The sequence below is a fragment of the Trichosurus vulpecula genome, chromosome 4 (genome assembly GCF_011100635.1).
Source record: "Trichosurus vulpecula isolate mTriVul1 chromosome 4, mTriVul1.pri, whole genome shotgun sequence".
Taxonomy (NCBI): domain Eukaryota; kingdom Metazoa; phylum Chordata; class Mammalia; order Diprotodontia; family Phalangeridae; genus Trichosurus; species Trichosurus vulpecula.
In genome coordinates this window covers 261,175,648-261,194,817 of record NC_050576.1, presented here as the reverse complement: position 1 = coordinate 261,194,817, position 19,170 = coordinate 261,175,648, and the positions used below count along the sequence as shown (strand labels likewise).

At 38.4% G+C, this 19,170-nt stretch overlaps 1 protein-coding gene across 1 annotated transcript in view; it reads left to right on the top strand.

Moving 5' to 3' along the window:
* The window catches only part of AGTR1 (angiotensin II receptor type 1), a 51,155-nt gene extending 42,137 nt beyond the window's left edge, over nt 1-9,018 (top strand). The window contains exon 2 of the mRNA XM_036754941.1: nt 6,117-9,018. Coding sequence (XP_036610836.1) covers nt 6,166-7,236 — 1,071 coding nt within the window. The 5' untranslated portion in view covers nt 6,117-6,165 and the 3' untranslated portion in view covers nt 7,237-9,018. The remainder of the gene's footprint in view (nt 1-6,116) is intronic.
* The last annotated feature ends 10,152 nt before the right edge of the window (nt 9,019-19,170 follow it).

Here is a 19,170-nt window from a genome sequence, read left to right as displayed (position 1 = left end):
CCGGCACCACTATATACACTGGACCACAATGTCTATAGAATCGAGATTGCGTAGAATCGGTGGGGCATTAATGACCACAAGAAATCATGCAGGGTGGTTTTCGGCATTCACTTTCCCTCCATAAATGGCAGGATTACCCCTAGGTATCTCTCAAGATCCCTTCAATAGGACTCTTTTCTCTTCATAGTTAGGATATATTAAGCCTTTATTATTTTCCAAGCGCTGTGCTAAGCGTTAAAGGTATCTTCAGCAAGTCCCTGCCTTTAAGAAGCTTACATTCCAGGACAGCTAGGTGTTTCAGTGAATAGAGCACCAACCCTGGAGTCAGGAGGACCTGAGTTCAAATCCGGCCTCAGATGCTTGACGTTTACTAGCTGTGTGACCTTGGGCAAGTCACTTAACCCCAATTGCCTTGCCTTCCGCCCTCAAAAAAAAAGGAGAAGCTTGCATTCCAATGGGGGAATCTAGCATGTGAAGGAAAACTGGAAAGAGCTTAGAGGGAGATGTCCAGGACACACAATGGGCACCTGGAGCCCAGCAACATAAGGCCAAAGCTAGCCAATCTAAGCCCAAAGATGAACTAGACCCTACCCTCAAGAAGCTTATATTCTAATTGAGGAATTTTGATTTTTTTCTTCATCACATTTATTGCTCTATATGGCTTTTCAATGGACCATATGAAGAGTCCAACTCAGGCAACGCCTTACCAGTGTGATATGTTTATTCTAGGATTATATAAAGAACAGACATTGATAACCAATTATTCCAAAATATAATTACTTGGACTTTTTAAGTTTCCTCTTTATTATTATAAGAAATGTGGGATAGGTTTTTTTTCCCTTTAGATTGCAAACTCATTAAAAAGGAACTTGTAATGAACAATTTAATTAGATTGGTTTTAGCTTGCCTATGAGCTAAAGAAGGTATTAATATTCTAATCAAAAGTCTTGAGGAAAAAAATTCTTTTTTTAATGAGAAAGTCTTGTGTGTATTTTATTTACTTTTTAAAATTCTGGGAAACCTTAAAAGAATGCAAGATAACCTCCTAAAGAAACAGTACATCACTGAAAATCACTCCGCCGTGTTTGCAGCAGGTTGGCAATTCTCACCTGATATACTGTAAATTTATTCAGCTGCTTAGAATCACTTTTCCTCCATACTTTGAAGGGACAGAACTGGGATATTTTTAGCCTTGCAGTTGCAACAGAAGGAGCTAGATGACGAGCTACAGCTTTAGAAACCTTATTTTAGGTATCACTTATTTGTCATGGGGGCCATTCTGACAGGTGAATGGTCTATTTAAAAATAATGATCGAAGAATCTGAATGGGGGGAAAGGGTGCAAAATAAAGAGCCTTGGTTTTTGGTCCTTTTCTTTGTCTGGAGGGCTGGAGGCTGTTGTAAAGCCATAGAGGTTCACAAAAACATGATGAGGAAAAGCCTGCCCACATTGTGATGCTTGGTTGTGTCTACATGGATTCTTACCCTGGGGTCCATGAACTTTTTTTAAAAAAAATTTTGATAACTGTATTTCAATATTATTGGTTTCCTCTGTAATCCTTTGTATTTTATCTTATGCACTTAAAAACGTCATTCATTCATAAATTTCAATGGGGGTCCATGAAATAAAAAAATGTTAAGAACCCCTGGTTATGTATAGCCCTGAAAGAAAGAAAAAATAGGATGGCACTGGTGGCACCCATTCTCAGGGAACAAAAAACAGACCTCGTTGGGCTCTCCAATGGGATCAAGGACTTAGAGTTGAAAGAAAGTTTGGAGATCATTTATAACCAAAGCCCAGAGAGTCAAGAGACTTGCCCAAAGTCATGCAGATAGAGCTGGGATCCAGATCCAGGTTCTTTTTTATCAACACTACTATGCTATCTTCCATTGATCCGAGGACTAGCAATTGTTGGATAGGGCGAGGAACCCCTCTTGTTGCTCTCCTAATCTTTCTCTGTGTGGATTCCCACCCTTCCCCCTTTGGAACTTTACTCCCCAATCTCAGATCATATTTCCACCTCCACCCCATCTGGACCCTTTGACGTTTCAGAGAACTGGAGCCTTGCCCTTTGGACTATTACCCAGATGATCCTTTGATCCCAATAACCAGGGGCATGGTACTTAGATAATACCCATGCATTCTTCTGCAGGATGTATTTTAGTCTTTCACTCAGTTATTATTAATTATCTGCTTATCCTGCCCCCTTTCCCTTCTGTACTGCCAACCAAACCCCAATCCCCACATGGGGATTTGAGCTGATGAGAAGTAAGCAGATCTCTGGCAGCTCTCTAGATGCAATTATGGACCTAGATCTGTGAGATCACTGGTATAGGGAGTTTCCCACAAGGGAACTCTCTGTTGATGCATGTCCACACCTACTTTTAACTTTATCTTATAGAACTGTCTGGTACACTGAGAGGTTGAGTGACTTGCCCAGAGTCACACAGCCAGCATGTTGCAGAGGTGAGATTTGAACCAGGTTGTCTTGATTTTAAGTCCAACTCTCCATCCACCACTTATTCAATCATTTCAACAGTGTCCGACTCTTCATGAACACATCTGGGGTTTTCTTGGCAAAGATACCGGAGTGGTTTGCCATTTCCTTTTCCAGGTCATTTTACAGATGAGGAAACTAAGGCAAACAGGGCTAAGTGACTTGCCCAGGGTCACACAGCTAGTAAATGTCTGAGGCCAGATTTGGATTCAGGAAGACAAGCCTTCCTGACTCCAGGATTGGCACAACTTCCACTTCACCATGTTACATCACATAAGGGATTATTTTGAGCTTAGTGGTATATCCCTAGCTCTAGCAGAGTGTCGGGCACACAGTAAACATTCAACGTTGACTTGATTTCTTTTCAAAGTGGTGATCTGTTTAAACTACAAGTGAAAACAGTATAATGAAGCAATGGAATTAGTATAAACAGTGAGGTGTGACTAGAAATGAACAAGACTACTTCCACACGCAAATCAGTCTCCCCAATTCAAGGTCTTAACTGTTGCATTTATAGAAACCAACACTCCATCACAGATGCGTAATTCTTATCTCCCCCACATCTCCCCACACTCTGCCTCCCTGACTTAAAAAAATACCAAACCTGAGCACATCTAAGAGAAACAAAGTTTGATTTGTACAAGGCTTTGGACTCAGAGTAATAGGGAAGCAGAGCCAGAACAGGTTTAGTAAGGATAAAGTGGAACTCCTGCCCAGACAGTGCACACAAGAACATTGCTACTCTATCCTCTAGAGCCAGGGGTGGGGAACCTGCATCCTTGAGGCCACATGTGGCTCTCTAGGTCCTTAAGTGCAGCCCTTTGATTGAATCCAAACTTCACAGAACAAAAATGCAGCCCTTTAACTGAATCCAAACTTCACTGTGAAGTCAAGGCCACAGGTTCCCCATCCCTGCTAGCCCAATGGTTCCCAAGCTGCTAACTTGTTTTTAAAATATTTTAATATTTAATGTATTAATGTAAATTGATATGTATTATTCTATATGTTATATCATAATGCATTATTATATTGACATGATTTAATTGTTTTAATCTATTTTAATATCATGGGGGGGTTTACTCCTATTTATTTTATTTTATGTATTTAAAAACATTATTTGGAGGAGTTCATAGGATTTACCAGACTGTCAAAGGACCAGAATGTCCATGACAGAAAAAAATTAAGAACCCCTGCTCTATAAACAAAACTTTGCCCCCCGGGAGCCTTATCCATCATCAGCCAAAATAAAGAAGTCATACAAAAATCTTAGCAAGAATAAAATGGGAACTCTGGCCCTGCAATGCCCATTTCCCATTATTTGGGCTGCCATCAATCTCCCAAACTAGGACAGGTTCTGTAGGGGGACAACCTGGGCCTCTAAAGGATACAGCTCTGGGCCTTCAGCCTTGTTGAACTATCTCAGCCTCCCAACTTTGAGCCAGCACATAGCGTGTTGCCATTGACTTTTGGGCCTTGAGCCTTTCTCAGTTTTGTAAGCCTTCCCTCATCAATGAATCCCAGCCTGAGTCATTGAACTTGCTGAGTCTTCTTGATTCCTAGGTTCCCTTGGCTTCAAAGACTGACCCACTCTCTTTCCCCATTTTTGTGTCTCTGTAACTAACTCCATCACCTCAAAAATCCAATAATCCAACCTAGCACCTGGGTTATCCCCAAAGACAACCCAATCTTACTAGGACTGTTTTTCCATTTAAATCACACCAGGTTCCTGAGGTCCTGTCCCCAGAATCATTGGCCTGGCATGAACCATGGACCTCACATATAGTAGCTACCGAATAGAATGCCAGTTGACTAACACCTAATCCTTCCTTAGAATACCTTTTCCCCTCAAGTTTATCACCTTGAAGACTTCCCCTTCACATCAAGATAGACCATTTCCCATGGCATTTCCTGTTGGACTATTTCTTAGAATGAACTTTATTGATTTCCTGGTGTATACAGGAGCAAATATGTAACTTGAGGTATTTATTGAGTTTTATTTGTAGAATCACAAGTTTGGAAGTAGAGAGGACCCTAGAGATCATAGGATCATGGTTCTAGATTGGAAGGAACACAAAGGGTCATCTAACCTAATCCCTTTGTCTTTTTAGATAAAAACAAGGAAACTAGAGAAATGGTAGCTTGTCCAGGCTTACAAAAGTAGTATAAAGCAGAGCAGGAACTCCAACCTAGGTCTTCTGATTTCAGATCCAACATATTTTCCATAATACTATGCCAATTCCTTGGCACCTCTTTTTCCCAGAATCATAAGAAATACATCCATTTTGATACTATGTGTCTAGTTCCTCACTGCCACTAGTAGTAGTAATAGTAGTAGTACTAGCAGTAGTAGTAGTGGTGGTTGTGGTGGTGGTCATGGTGGTGGTACTGGAGGTAGTAGTAGTGGACTAGTAGTAGCAGCAGTAGTCATAGTAGTTGTAGTGGTGGTAGTGGTGGTGGTGGTAGTAGTAGTAGTAGTAATACTGAACATTTATATAGCATTTTAAGGTTTGCCAAATGCTTTATATATAGTATCTCATTTCATCCTCACAGCAATCCTGTGAGCACATTAAAGTGTCAATATGAATATTTTGGAGTATATGAGATTTTATTCCTTAGCTTCCTTAGGGTATACAGCCAAAAGTGAGTTTAGGCATTTCAGTTGCTTTAAAACAAACGAACACACACACATACACATACACAATTCCAAATTTCTTTCCAGAATGGTTGGACCAATTCCTGTCTTTCTGCATCCCCTCTAGCATCAAGTAGCCCCATCTTTTGCTAAATTTGCTAGGCATCAGCTGATACCTTGTTGTTTTGACATGTATTTCCCTTATTATTAGTTATCTGGAAGAGTCTTCTTGTGTTTTTGTCAATTGTTAGCTATTCTTTTGAGAACTGTTTGTTCTGATCCTGTTGACCATCTGTGACACTTTTCAATGAACATGTTTGACACTGTCGGGAGAAGGGACTGTGTATCCAATTTGAACATCACCCAGGAAGCTAATAATGTATCAGTAAAGAAAGTACAAAGAGGCGGGATAGCTTGATCTGCTTCCATGGCATCTCTCTTCTACTAGACCTTTTCCCCTTCTGAAATGGATTTGTTTTCTTCTAGAAAGAAATGACATTTTACTGAAATATCATTTATGTAAAAAACTATAGCAACTCATAATTTCCACTCATATGATGCAGATTTGGTTTGTGAATTTTCTTAGTATTGGGATTAAGAATGAGCTGGAAATGTGAGTTAGTAGACAAGCCATAGGGAATTGCCTCAGGTACATAGAGCTCAAGTGATTTGCCCCTGGGTCACACAACTGGTGAGTGTCAGAGAAGAGATGTGAACCCATGATCCTAAGGCCAGCACTGAATTCACTAAACTATGTTGCCTCTTAGCAATCAGGAGGCACTGTGGTGTATATAGAGAAAAGAATGTTGGTCTTCAGTCAGGGGAGATGTGAGCTCAAATCATTCTTCTGGTAACTATGGACAGTTCACTTAACTCATCCTTGCCTCAGATTCCACATCTGAAAAACGGGGGGGGGCAATAATATTAAAACTTTAAGTAAAAATGAAATGTTAGTCATTAATTTCTTTTTCTCTTCTGTTTCTCAAGATGAATCTGGCATAGCACCTGAAGCTGATCTCCCACCCAGAAGATCAAAATGAATCTAAATTCTTCCACCCAAGAGACTATTAAAAGAATCCAAGATGACTGCCCCAAATCAGGAAGACATAGCTATATATTCATTATGGTTCCCACTTTATACAGCATTATCTTTGTTGTGGGAATCTTTGGCAATAGCTTGGTGGTGATTGTCATTTACTTCTACATGAAACTGAAGACGGTAGCTAGTGTTTTCCTAATGAATTTGGCTCTGGCGGACTTGTGCTTCTTAATGACTTTGCCCCTCTGGGCTGTCTACACTGCCATGGAATACCGCTGGCCTTTTGGAAACTGCTTGTGTAAGATTGCGTCTGCCGGCATCAGTTTTAATCTCTATGCCAGTGTATTTCTTCTCACCTCCCTGAGTATCGACCGCTACCTGGCTATCGTACATCCAATGAAGTCCCGCCTTCGGCGCACCATGCTCATGGCCAAAGTGACATGCATCGTGATTTGGCTGCTTGCTGGCTTGGCCAGCCTGCCTGTTGTAATTCATCGCAATGTTTTTTTCATTGAGAACACAAATATCACAGTCTGTGCTTTTTATTACAAAACCCACAACTCCACCCTCCTGGTGGGGCTGGGCCTAAGCAAAAACATTTTGGGCTTCTTGATTCCTTTTCTGGTGATTCTGACGAGCTATACTCTGATTTGGAAGACTCTGAAAAAAGCTTATGAGATTCAGAAAAACAGGCCCAGAAATGATGACATTTTCAGAATCATTATGGCAATAGTCCTCTTCTTTTTCTTTTCCTGGATTCCACACCAAATATTCACATTTCTGGATGTCCTGATTCAGCTGGGCATCATAAAGGACTGCAAAACCATAGATATCGTGGATACAGCAATGCCCATAACCATCTGCATAGCATATTTCAACAACTGCTTGAATCCCCTCTTTTATGGCTTTTTGGGAAAGAAGTTTAAAAAATATTTTCTTCAGCTCCTGAAATACATACCACCCAGTTTCAGATCTCAAACAACAAAAATGAGCTCTCTTTCCTATCGGACATCAGATAACTTAAGCTTATCTGCTAAAAAGTCCGTTGCGTGTTTTGAGGTCGAGTGATAGGCTTGAATCATGATGCTGGAGTGATCATATGAGCACAGTAAAAAAAATGGCAAGGGTTTACATCCTTGGATAGTACTCTGCATCTTTATTGAACATTGGCAGTTTTCCCATCTCCGATAAAAACATGCAACATGTTGATTGATGTGAACAGCCTTTCTGAACCTCTGAACAAAATTCTTCATTCCTTCTACAACAAATGGAAACAAACTTGAGAGAATACTGGACTTGGTGTTTAAAAGACCTTGGGTTCTGATCCTTCTTTAGTCACCTGCTAGCTGCATGGCCCTGGAAAATCATTTGACCTTTCTGGGCATCTGGTCTCTTGTCCAAAAAATGAGGTAGTTGGACAAGATGTAAGGTCCCTTCCATCGCTAAATCTTTGACCCAATGAAACTTAAATCTTCTCAAGCCAGACTCAACACCATTTTCCAGTGGGTAGAAGACTGGGTATTATGGAAAGATGTCAAAATCTGACATCTCAGCCACACACTGACTTTTCAAAAGTCTGGTGGCAAAGTAAGGTTCTGCTTTGTCTCTTTTTCTTATGTTCTCTTGGAATCCCCTCCCCACTGCTTTTGTTATTATGGGGAACTTTTAGTTCTACCAACATAGATGAGCAACTGTTCTGTAATTAAACGTGTTTGTGACTTCCTTGGGAGAGCTTAGAAGTGCCTAACTCCTATGTCAGAGACACTGCTCTCTCTCTCTCTCTCTCTCTCTCTCTCTCTCTCTCTCTCTCTCTCTCTCTCTCTCTCTCTCTCTCTCTCTCTCTCTCTCTCTCTCTCTGTCTGTCTCTCAACTATACTACTCCCCAAAGAATGCAAATGAGACTGGGAATAGGCTGTGAGCCTTCAAAAGACCCAAGCAGGAGAGGAGAGCAGGGTTACATTGCCCACATTCAATTTTCAACGTGCAGTATTTGGGTTCCTGTTTGGGTTAAATAGTATCTAGAGTTGATTTGTAAGTGGAACGCCAAATTTTCTTTTCAAGGCTCAGAAATCTTTTGTGAAGCTCAGCTGGTGTATCTTGAAGATTTGTCACTGCCAATGCAATTTTAGCTAAACTACATCTTTGTGTAAAAACGTGGTACAGTGTTCATATATAAAAAGTAAACTACTCCTGTGTATTAAAGTATTACTCTGGTCCTGAACAGAAAGTGAGTGTGTTCCCTATAATACTTGTTTTCTTTTGTATCTAAAAATAAAAATGCAAAATCTGTCCCTTCTGGCACAAATCCCATGACCCTTTCAAAATGTAGGTGTTCTGTCTGCATACTTAACTGTTTGCTGTTGTTCAGTTAAAATATGACAAAACTGTAAAATGGAACAGTTTTGTTTTCATGTATTTTATCTTTATTATTTTAATATATTCATCTTTGGAGTTAAACACAACTGTGAATAAGTATGTACATAATTTACACTTAATTATATCCATGTTAATATAGCTTATTGGTAACTTGGCAACTGCCATGTATATGCTTTCATGTGAATGTATATAAACATCTATGTACTTATACACACAAGCATATACCATCATTGGAAAATTTTAGACAGTAACTGGTTATTTACACTGGAAAATATGAGCACCAACATATACCTTCCTGAATATTCCAAATAGTTTTCATGTAACACTTAAAACCATCTTCTAGTGTTAAAATGTTAAATTTCTCTTCTATTCAGGTTGTTTCTTTATGTTTGTTCTAAAAAAAGTAGCATTTTGTGACCAAATATTGGAACATATCTTTTTATTTCTTTAATAAAAAACATTGTCAATAACTAATTCAACTCTATTGCCATATTTCCTTTCAACCAGAATCAGTCATCACTTATGGAAAAAAATCAGCCTAATTCCATCTTAGAATGCAAATGTATCAACATTAAATCATACGAGATAATTTTATGACATTTCCCATTTTTGTTCACATGGCTACTTTAACAAATATCAGTCTAAGAAATTTTTAATCTTTAGTACCTCCTAGCATGTCATTTACCACAGAGCCGTACAGATCATGGTAGACTGTTTAAAATGAAAGTCCTGTTGTTAGCACATCTCATTTGGAGTATTTCATCATTTTTCTGAAGGCAGGTCAGACCAAAAATAGCCTTACTGATTTTGGACAACAGGGTGAGTATAAAGTATGTGTGTTTTATGTGGGAATAGATCTGACCTTCATTCCTTAATATCTGAGGCTTCTTAAAGACCATAAAATTACTTATTTAACATCCTTCTATTAAAAATTACCAAAGGACTTTTACATAGGGGTATGTATGTAAAGTCTCAGAATCTATATATTTATAAGTAGTTTTATAAGCATGAGGCAACACAGGATTGTACTAAGAAAGCTGGTCTTGGAATGGAAGAACAAGGGAAACAAATAAGCATTTATTAAGCACCTACTATGTGCAAGGCTCTGTGCTAAGCACTTACAAATACTATCTCATTTAATCCTCACATCAACTCTGTGAGGTGGATGCTATTATTATCCCCATTTTACAGTTGAGAAACTGAGGCAGATAGTGACTAAATGACTTGCCAGGAGCTAGAAAGACCTGGCTTCAAGCCCTGCCTCTGACACACAGTGGGTCTATAACAGGGCAAATCACTTAACTTCTCAGTGCTCTAGATATCTCTTTAAGAGTATAAATTGCAGGGTAGCTAGGTGGCTCAGTGAGTAGAGCATTGCCCTGGAGTCAGGAGGACCTGAGGTCAAATCCCACCTCAGACACTCGAACACACACTTACTAGCTGTGTGACCTTGGGCAAGTCACTTAACTCCCATTGCTCTGTTTTTCCCCCTCAAAAAAAAAAAGACCATAAATTGCAGAAAAGTTTCCAACCTACATTCGCAGTGGGAATTTTCTTGCCTAGGATTTCCTTTTAACAGTGAAATCATAGGTCTAATTCCTATTTTTATAAAAAAAAATTGGTTTTATTCATCATTGATTATAAAATGGGGTGCTATTGCCAAGGAATTGGAGTATTAGACTTCATGAAAAGGCACATTTGGTGCTTTTTCCTCTTTCTCCTATGGGGGCAATGGTATTGATTAAATCTTGATTAGTCCTTCTTCACAGTGAAATTACAAGAATGACTTAATATTCAAATTTCTCTGGATTTACCAAAATGGTTTATTGAGTCTTTATGAGGAACCATAATCTATCACTTTCTGGAAGCATTGAAATGTAAATAGTCTCTTTTTTAAAAAGCTGTTTCTAAAAATTTGAATTAACCGAAGAAATTGACTTGTGTTTCTTCTCTGCTTGATTTTGGTGGATGAGGGAAGGAGGATGGGAACCAGGATCTGTGATTTCATATGTGTGAGCAACTCCCAATGTGGAGATTCTCTCCACCAACATGGAAGGAAAGATTCATCTGTATCTTAGTCATAGAGAAGTTGCCCGGGGAAACAAAAGGTGAAGTGGCTTGTCTGTGGTCATATAGCCAAGTTATGTTAGAGGCAAGACTCAAACCTAGATCTTCCTAAATGTAAAACCAGCCTTCTGGTTTTTTGTGGAGTTTTTTTTTGTTGCCATTTTGGTTTGGTTTGTTTGTTTTTTTTTTCCTGGAGTACTTGAAAATTTCTATAACCGTGAATGGGAGCTAAAAAAGAATTGGACATTATGGTCTCAATGAAAATCAAGATGTAGCTCTTGACAGTACATGAGTCCCAATGAAGCCTGTTGGGCTATTCTGACAAATACAGAAATACCTGTCCTATAAGGCATTCTGGAGCAACTAAGTGGCACAGTGAATAGAGTGCAGGACCTGGAGTCAGGAAGATTCGTCTTCCTAAGTTCAAATCCAGCCTCAGACACTTAATAGCTGTGTGACTCTGGACAAGTCACTTAACCCTGTTTGCCTCAGTTTCCTCATCTGTAAAATGAACTGGAGGAGGAAATGGCAAACAACTCCAGTATCTTTGCCCAGAAAAACCTAAAATGAAAAGTCAGACATGACTGAAAAATGACAATGAGATATGGATGATTGCCATATGAGGGCTATAAGTAATCGGCATAACCAGAAGGGAGGTGAAAGAAAGACTCTCCAATGGAGTTTCCAAGGAGGACTTCATGGATAAAGTTGGGCCTTATAGGAGATGGTACAGAGAGGAGTTCTGTTCCAGTATGTGTTGGAGTAGATGGCAGTCTCTGAGGTCCCTCTCAGCTGGTTGTCTTTCAGTCAACACTTTCCATATGCCTATAACTTTTAAAAGAGGACCATAGATTTTACAGCAAGATAGAATACTTGTGAAAATAGTAAAAATATACTAATGTTTTAACAGCCAACATGTTCACCAACTGTGTTTAGATACATCCTCTATGTTAATGATAGGAAAAGTCCACAGGTATATAAAGTGTACGAAATTTTGGTGGTTTTCACTAAAATATGTCACTGGACCAGTCATGGCATATACATTTAATTAGTGAATATTAATAAAAATAGATACTTAGCACTCAAAATCCTTCACAAACTGCCCCTCTTCCACCTTTCCCTTGCTCTTACAGCTTAATCACACCAATACATTCTGCAATCCAGTGACACTAGCCTCCTTCATGGTCCTCCTACTCCCTGAACCTCCCAATTCCAGAGTGTATTCACTGGCTGTCCCTCCTCCCTAAAATTCTCTTCCTCCTCATCTGAACCTCCTGGATTCTGTGGCTTCCTTCAAGTCCAAGTTAAAAATCTCATAATCTACCAAAGGGCATCATCTCTCCTTACTTTTACATCAATTGCCTTAATAAGAGAGTTTGGGTGTTTTTCTCAACTTGGAAGAAATAGGTTTATTTCATTTATTTATTATTTTACTTATTTTATTATTCATTTTATTTATTTATTTGTTGTTTATTGCCAGTATAAAGGAGCTCTTAAAAGAAATTATTAGATTAGATGGTCACTAATTTATTCTAAATTTTCTGAAATGTACTTATTGTCTAAAATCCTACTTTTCAAGAAGTTATATTCTCAACATGTGCTCCAAGAACCTTTTAAAGGGATTTTCAAGCTATTACTAAGACATTTTAAATTTCTAATATGGTAAATATCGATCAATATAATCCACATCACCAAAACCTTTCTTGGGACCCCTCAATAATTTTTAAGAGTGTAAAATACTCCTGAGACCAAAAAAATGGGAACTGTTTATTCCTCATGGCAAAAACTGGGAATTCCAGATTCCGCTAAATCTTCCTTAGTTGATGTTCTGTGAAACCTCAGAATTTGCATTCCTAGTCCACCACTTAACATTCAAATATTAGAGCCTTTATCTCTACTTTCTTCCAGATCAGAGACTTATTTTAAGTAGTTATATAAAAATGAAAGTATAAACAATCTAAATTTAGAGGGGATGAGATTTTCATCTATGTAACTCTGTTGGAATGCCATCTACTTAGTGGTTTACCAAGTACCAAAAGGAAGGGTCATATCCTCCATAGGCTGTCCAGAGATTTCAGTTTCCAGGAGGAACAGTTAGAAAAAAGATAAGAATAAGAAGCTTCACGAACTCAACCAACAGAATGTTGACAGAGAAGAGATAAACAAATAGCTGAAAAACAGATTTGTTTATGGAAAAGGAAGGCTTAACGGTGCTAAATCAAGACCAAAGTGTTGCCACCAAACATTTTAAAGGGGTTATCCTCAAGAAATCCAAATCAATGCAGTATCCAAAGTTAATGATTGATATCCGTTATGCAAAGGAATGGTGGAATATGTACAATATCCCTGAAAGCTACACAAATTTAGCAACTAATACCTGACACGACCTAGAATTACATATGCCAGAAGATTCTTATCTTTCATGGACTGAGAGATAACAAGTCTTCATACTATGAATAATGACTCCAAAATAGCCTTGAAAAACTCAACCAATAAACTATTAGAACCAGAGGATTAACACAGAACCACTCTGTGGTTGTTGTTCATTCAGTCATCTCTGACTTTTTGTGACCCCATTGACATAACATTAAACCATAAAAATGTAAGAACAATCTTCTTAATTCATGTTGTTTTGCCAAATTCTCCTAATCTCCATGCTACATGGAGTGGAAAATTTTCAGAATAGCGAGTCCTGGCTGAGGTTCCCAAAATCCTGTGGGAACAGGACAAGACGCACATCACCCCTCGTGGCCTGTCTGTTACCCAGAGCTGTATTAAAGCTTTTAGTGAGCCTATAAAGGTTGAGTTTACCACCTAACATTTTTATACAATAAGTACAAAAAGTAATCATGTTATCCACCTGTGCAATAACCCATAGAACATATAAGACAATAAAAATAAGATAATGACTTGTTCCAGGACCTTTTCTATCTGAATTCCATTAAATGATGACAATTCTTCTATGAAATACTAATGATAATAGTTCATATAGTGCTTCAAAGTTTACAAAGTGCTTTGCCATGGTTTTACCAGAACTTCACAGAAACTCTGTGAGTTAGGTACTACAAGAATTATGACCATTTTACAGATGAGAAAACTGAGACTTAGGGAGCATAAGTTACACAGCTAATACATGTCAAGGTAGCCTGATTAGCTTGCTTAGACAAAGGAAGCATGCATTGATTTTTTCCAAAACATGCTATCTAGAGAAATCAGTTCATATAAATACCTTTGTGCTTAGGAAACAAGGTGTTCGAGTAGGAGCAACAACTATGTAACCTTCAGAGTATATGACAGGTGACCTTTTTATTAACTCCATGAAAAGGCTTTGTATTTAATCCAAACGTATGTTACTTGTTTTCAGCCCAAATAAACAAAGAGAAAAAGATTTTTAATAATAAATGAAAAATAAAGTTAGATTCTTTAAAAATTCAGAAGATAACTATTTTGAAAGTACATTAAGGGTAAAATAAAACCCATATCTTCTTGACTTAACCTTCCATTGTTTTAATAATGCATACATTGGGCTTGATGTGAGGAAAATGGCCATTTTGCCAAAGGGAGCTCCTGTCTCCCTGCAGATGAGCCAGCCTGCCAAGGGCTAGGGAAGATGTGGAACCTTTCAAACCCTTCAAGATTCTTGACTCTGCTTTGAGGGAGGGCTGACCAAGCATGAATTTGGTTCTACTTACTTTTCTTGCCTTTAGAACTTAGCAAATAAAAGTTCTTAAAAAACCAAATGACTGGTTTTTTAATCTATAAGGATTGTGAATTTAGAGCTAGGAGTGACATAAGAGAAGGGAGCCAGATTTTCCAATTCCATAGGTTTAACGAGATTGGGAGGGAGATGGAGGGTGGAGACAATCTCCCAGGAATTTCTAGCAAATATCATTGTTTTGCACAACATTTCAAAACTAAACAACCTTTTGCCAAGAGTATGGTGCAGAAAAAGTCCTTTTCCCCACCCCCTCCTCAGGGTCAAAACGTTTTGGTTAAACATTGGCTTTGAGATTTACTAGCTGAGTGACTGGGAAAGTCATATATGACCTCTCTGAAGCTCAGTTTTCTTATCTGTATAAAGGGAATAATACACTACCTACCTTATAGGATCATTGTGAAGGAATTACTTTGCATAGATAAATGTGAGTTATCATTATTCCATTTTAAATAACTCCATTTTTCCTGAATTTGGACAGGAGTGTTTATTTTATGACACATGCATTATTTAACTCTTATATTTAAGGGATAGGCACATACATACAGATATCATAATAATTCACATTTCCACCAAAGATAAAGGTTTTATTGATGTTCAGTCATTTCAAACTCTTCATGACCCCATTTGGGGTTTTCTTGGCAAAGATACTGCAGTGGTTTGCCTTTTCCTTCTCCAGCTCATTTTACAGATGAGGAAACTAAGGCAAACAGGGTTAAGTGGTTTGCCTAGGGTCTCAAACTGGATTTAAACACTTGAAGATTGATCTTCTTGACTCTAAGCCAAGTGATCTAACCACTGCACCACCTAGCAACCCCTTTTTCTTTACAATAAGCCTGTGAGGTAAGTAGTACAAATGTTTTTAACCTCATTGTACCACTGAGTAAACTGAAGTTCACTGAGTTGAATAACCTGCTCAATTTAGCTGGAAGATGTCAGAGCCAAGTTTAAAATCCAGGTTTCCTGTCTCCAAATCCAGGGCTCCTTGCATTTGCATTACTCATACTACCTCTAATGGATAATGGAAAGATAAGATAAAGCAGATAGGTGGGAAGGTACATATGTATGTGTGTGTATGTGTATATACACATATATGTATATATGTGTATTTATATATATATGTTTCTATATATGTGTGTGTTGTGTGTATGTATGTATATATATATTTGTGTATGTGTGTATATACACACACACTCCAGACACTTCACTGAAGGACATCACTTGGTGTTTTCACCAATTCTCCTCAAAATCAGAGTTCTTAAACCTTGAGGAAGGAAAATTTTATTTTTAGGGTGAAGAAAACATATGCAGCTCTCATCAGAGTGCATGGAAGACGTCAAGAGTTGCCAAGAAACAACCCTTCTCTGGAGATGTGGACAGCCTCAGTTCCTCATAGCCATGCACTAGGTCTGGGTTCCCAGCAGGTACTGCCTCTCATGGTTCTGCCTTTTGAGACTGTTTACAGAGTCTCACAGGTGATACCTACTATCCTTGCACCTGTGGCTATACACAGCTACCGGAAGGTCTAGCTTTTCACTCTTCTCTCAGCCCTTCTCAGTCAGCACCTGAGAGTCATGACTCCTCCTCTGGCTTGCCAACTCTGTAGTTTGTATCACTGTGCCTGTAGCTCCCCAAAGTTCCCAATAGGAGTCATCATGAGCTCCCCTTTTTTTCTTCCAGCCCAAGATCCTCTCTTAGGTTATGACATAGCCAGCTTTCCCTGTTGTTAATACAATGTTATAGCTCAAACACTATGCCACACCAAGGTGCTTCTACTCAAAAGTTTTCTCTTGTGCTTCCATCATTCATGGCAGCCTCTGGCCTCATAAAACCTGACTCACAGTGAGCACCTGAAAAGACCTTAGCCTAAAAGTGCCAGAGTCTCCCAATGCATCCTGGGCCATCTCCAGTCATCCTGGTGAATATCAGGCCACTGCACCCAGATGGCTCTGGAGGAGAAAGTGAGGCTGGTGACCTTGCACAGCCCTTCCTCACTCAAATCAAAGTCAACTGCAAGTCATGTCATCATTTCCCTGTCCTCTTCAAGAACAAAGGACAAACACAACAACAACAACAATCTGGCCTCATAAAAGTTTGTCCAGAGTCAAGAATACTCAGTGTCAATAGGTCTCCATCATTAACACCTGACTGATTCACAATGAATACAGTCTGGTGTTTCCAAGCCATAGGTTTCCTGCCCATGTCAGCACTTCCCGTGGACAGAGAAACTTGCCAGAACACCGCAATTTTCCCCACATATTCCTCCAGCCTTGCAAGTTCCTCTCATGCAACTGGGTAGAATTATTCAAATTACACAGGACTGCTTCCAACAATAATCAGGACAGGGAGAGTCAAGCATTCTCTGAGGTTACAGTGCCTTAAAACAGGGAAATTTAACAAGTAAAGAGGTCATGCCTGATTTTTAGGATCATAGATCTGGAGCCAAAAGGGACCTTAGAAGGCATTTAGACTGACCTCTTCATTTTAAAGATGAGGAAACCAAAGCTGATTGAGGTAAAGTGCCTTAGCCAAGGTCACACAAATCAAAAATAGTGGAGCTGAGATTTCAAATCATAGCCAGTGTACTCGATGAATTCTCTGCCATGCTTTCCCTCCGTCCAATATTCAAATCATACCCCTTTTCTAATCATTTACCAATCCTACAAAATCCATTTCAAATGAGCTTTGCTTTGTTTTTAAAGCGCTCTTAAAATCTCTGATGATTTTCAAGATCATAGCTTGATAATTGCTTCAAAGGGACCTTAGAGATCATCCAATTCATCTTCTTCACTTTTATAGATAAGGAAACTGAGACCCAGAAAGATTACAGGATTTGCCTAAGGCCCATAAGGTACTATCAGGTCTTTCAATTCCTAACCCAGCCTTTTCCATTATGCTATGATAATATTCACATATATATAAATATGTAGATATATTTACCATATATATGTTTACTTATTGCTGTTTTCCTGATGCACATATGCTAAAATGCGTGTATGTCTGTGTGCTGTGCACATGTACGTGCGCATATGCATGTGAATATTATCATGGCATAATGGAAAAGACTAGATTGCGGGTTGAAGGACCTGAGAGGTATATAAATAGATAGATAGATGGATAGATAGATAGATAGATAGAAAGATAGATATAGATATATAGATATGAATATCTATCTAGATATAGATATGTAAATAGACATATCTATATATAACCATTTTCCAGATGTGCAGATGTTAAAATGTTGTAGTCTTTTTCTCATTTATCACATAAATTAGCAAGCATCACTAACACATGAGGCTGCATATCAACAACAGCACCTCAAAGCATCAGCTACTCAAATTATTTCTTTCTTCTCTGTGAGTCTCGATTTATACATAACTGCTATGTGTGTTGTTTTTAATAAATTATAAGTGAATGTCATGGGGCAGGTTTGGAGGTTAGGATATCCCAATTGTTGCGACTAATACTACATCCTAATAAAATCAGCATATTATGAAGACATACAAAGTGTTGTCCATGGCCCTTTGTTCAAAACTCAGTGCAAGTCATTTTCACATTATTCTAAATGCATATGGGCTACATTCTCGATAGAAATTTCAAATTGTTTCTGTCCTTGAATGTTGGGCTCCTTAATGGAAACCCCTAATTGACCCTTTGCAGTATCGCACTGAATTTACATTTACTGTAATTTGATTTTGGATGAGCTCATATTACGCCTAGCAAATAAACAAGACTACAACTGTTACAGTAATTAGTTAAATGCTCTAGTCCATCATGTGGCCAAGAATTTAGATGGTACTTACTAAATGCTAAAGGGAAAAAAATGCCTAAATGATTTTTTATGTCAGATTTTTACCTTCTTGAAACCAAATGTAATGATGTTCTACTGAGAAAAAAGTTCAAAGAGGAGATAATGCATTTTTGTGAGATCCCTGTTTATGCTTTTATCTTAACAACCAGTTAAAACTAAATACTAAAGTTTTAAAATAAATGAAGACAAGATCCTCAGAAGAAGCCTCTGAGAAGAAAGATGGCAATCATAGCAGAGAGGACAGTTTAATGAACTACTACATCAAAGCATTACCCACCAAAAGGAGACTTAGGTAGAGGGGAAAGTCATGGTAGAAAGGTAAGTGTCTAAGCCTGACTTCCTTTGTGATGCTAACATTTTGAAATGCTTTGAGACTTCATAAAGCTGTGATTTCAGTTGGTATGAGTATTCTTCCTAACAACAGAGTGGGAAGCAATTTGCTGCCGAAGAAAGACCGCTGGCTCTGGAACCAGAGGATATGAGTTCAAATGACCCTACCACACATGATAAATCATCGCTTTCATTTGTGAAAGCATCCTATAAAAACATTATCTTTGGTGCTTGCCAGTTTACATGGTAAATGTTTTTAAAAACTGACACTTCTTAGCACATGCTCATCTGGATAGTAATTAGCAATAGACAGTGATTTGTATATATTTAATGACTATAATATCATGGCATGGTGGTAATGGATAAATTAGCAGGTGGAGGGTTTGATATTGAATTCCAGGTTTGCTATTTACTGCTACCACTACTACTACTACTACTACTACTACTTCTACTACTACTACTACTACTACTACTACTCTGCTATTTAGTACTGATTTACTACTTGACCTATGATATGACCTTGGGCAAGTCACTTAACTTCTGTTTGCCTCAGTTTCCTCAACTGCAAAATGGGGGAAACAATAGAACCTACCTCCCAGTGCTGTTGTAAGGATCAAATGAGATAATATTTGCAAAGTGCTCAGCACAATGCCTGACACTCAGTTACTTAAGGAATATTCATTTCCTTCCTTCTGGGCCTCAG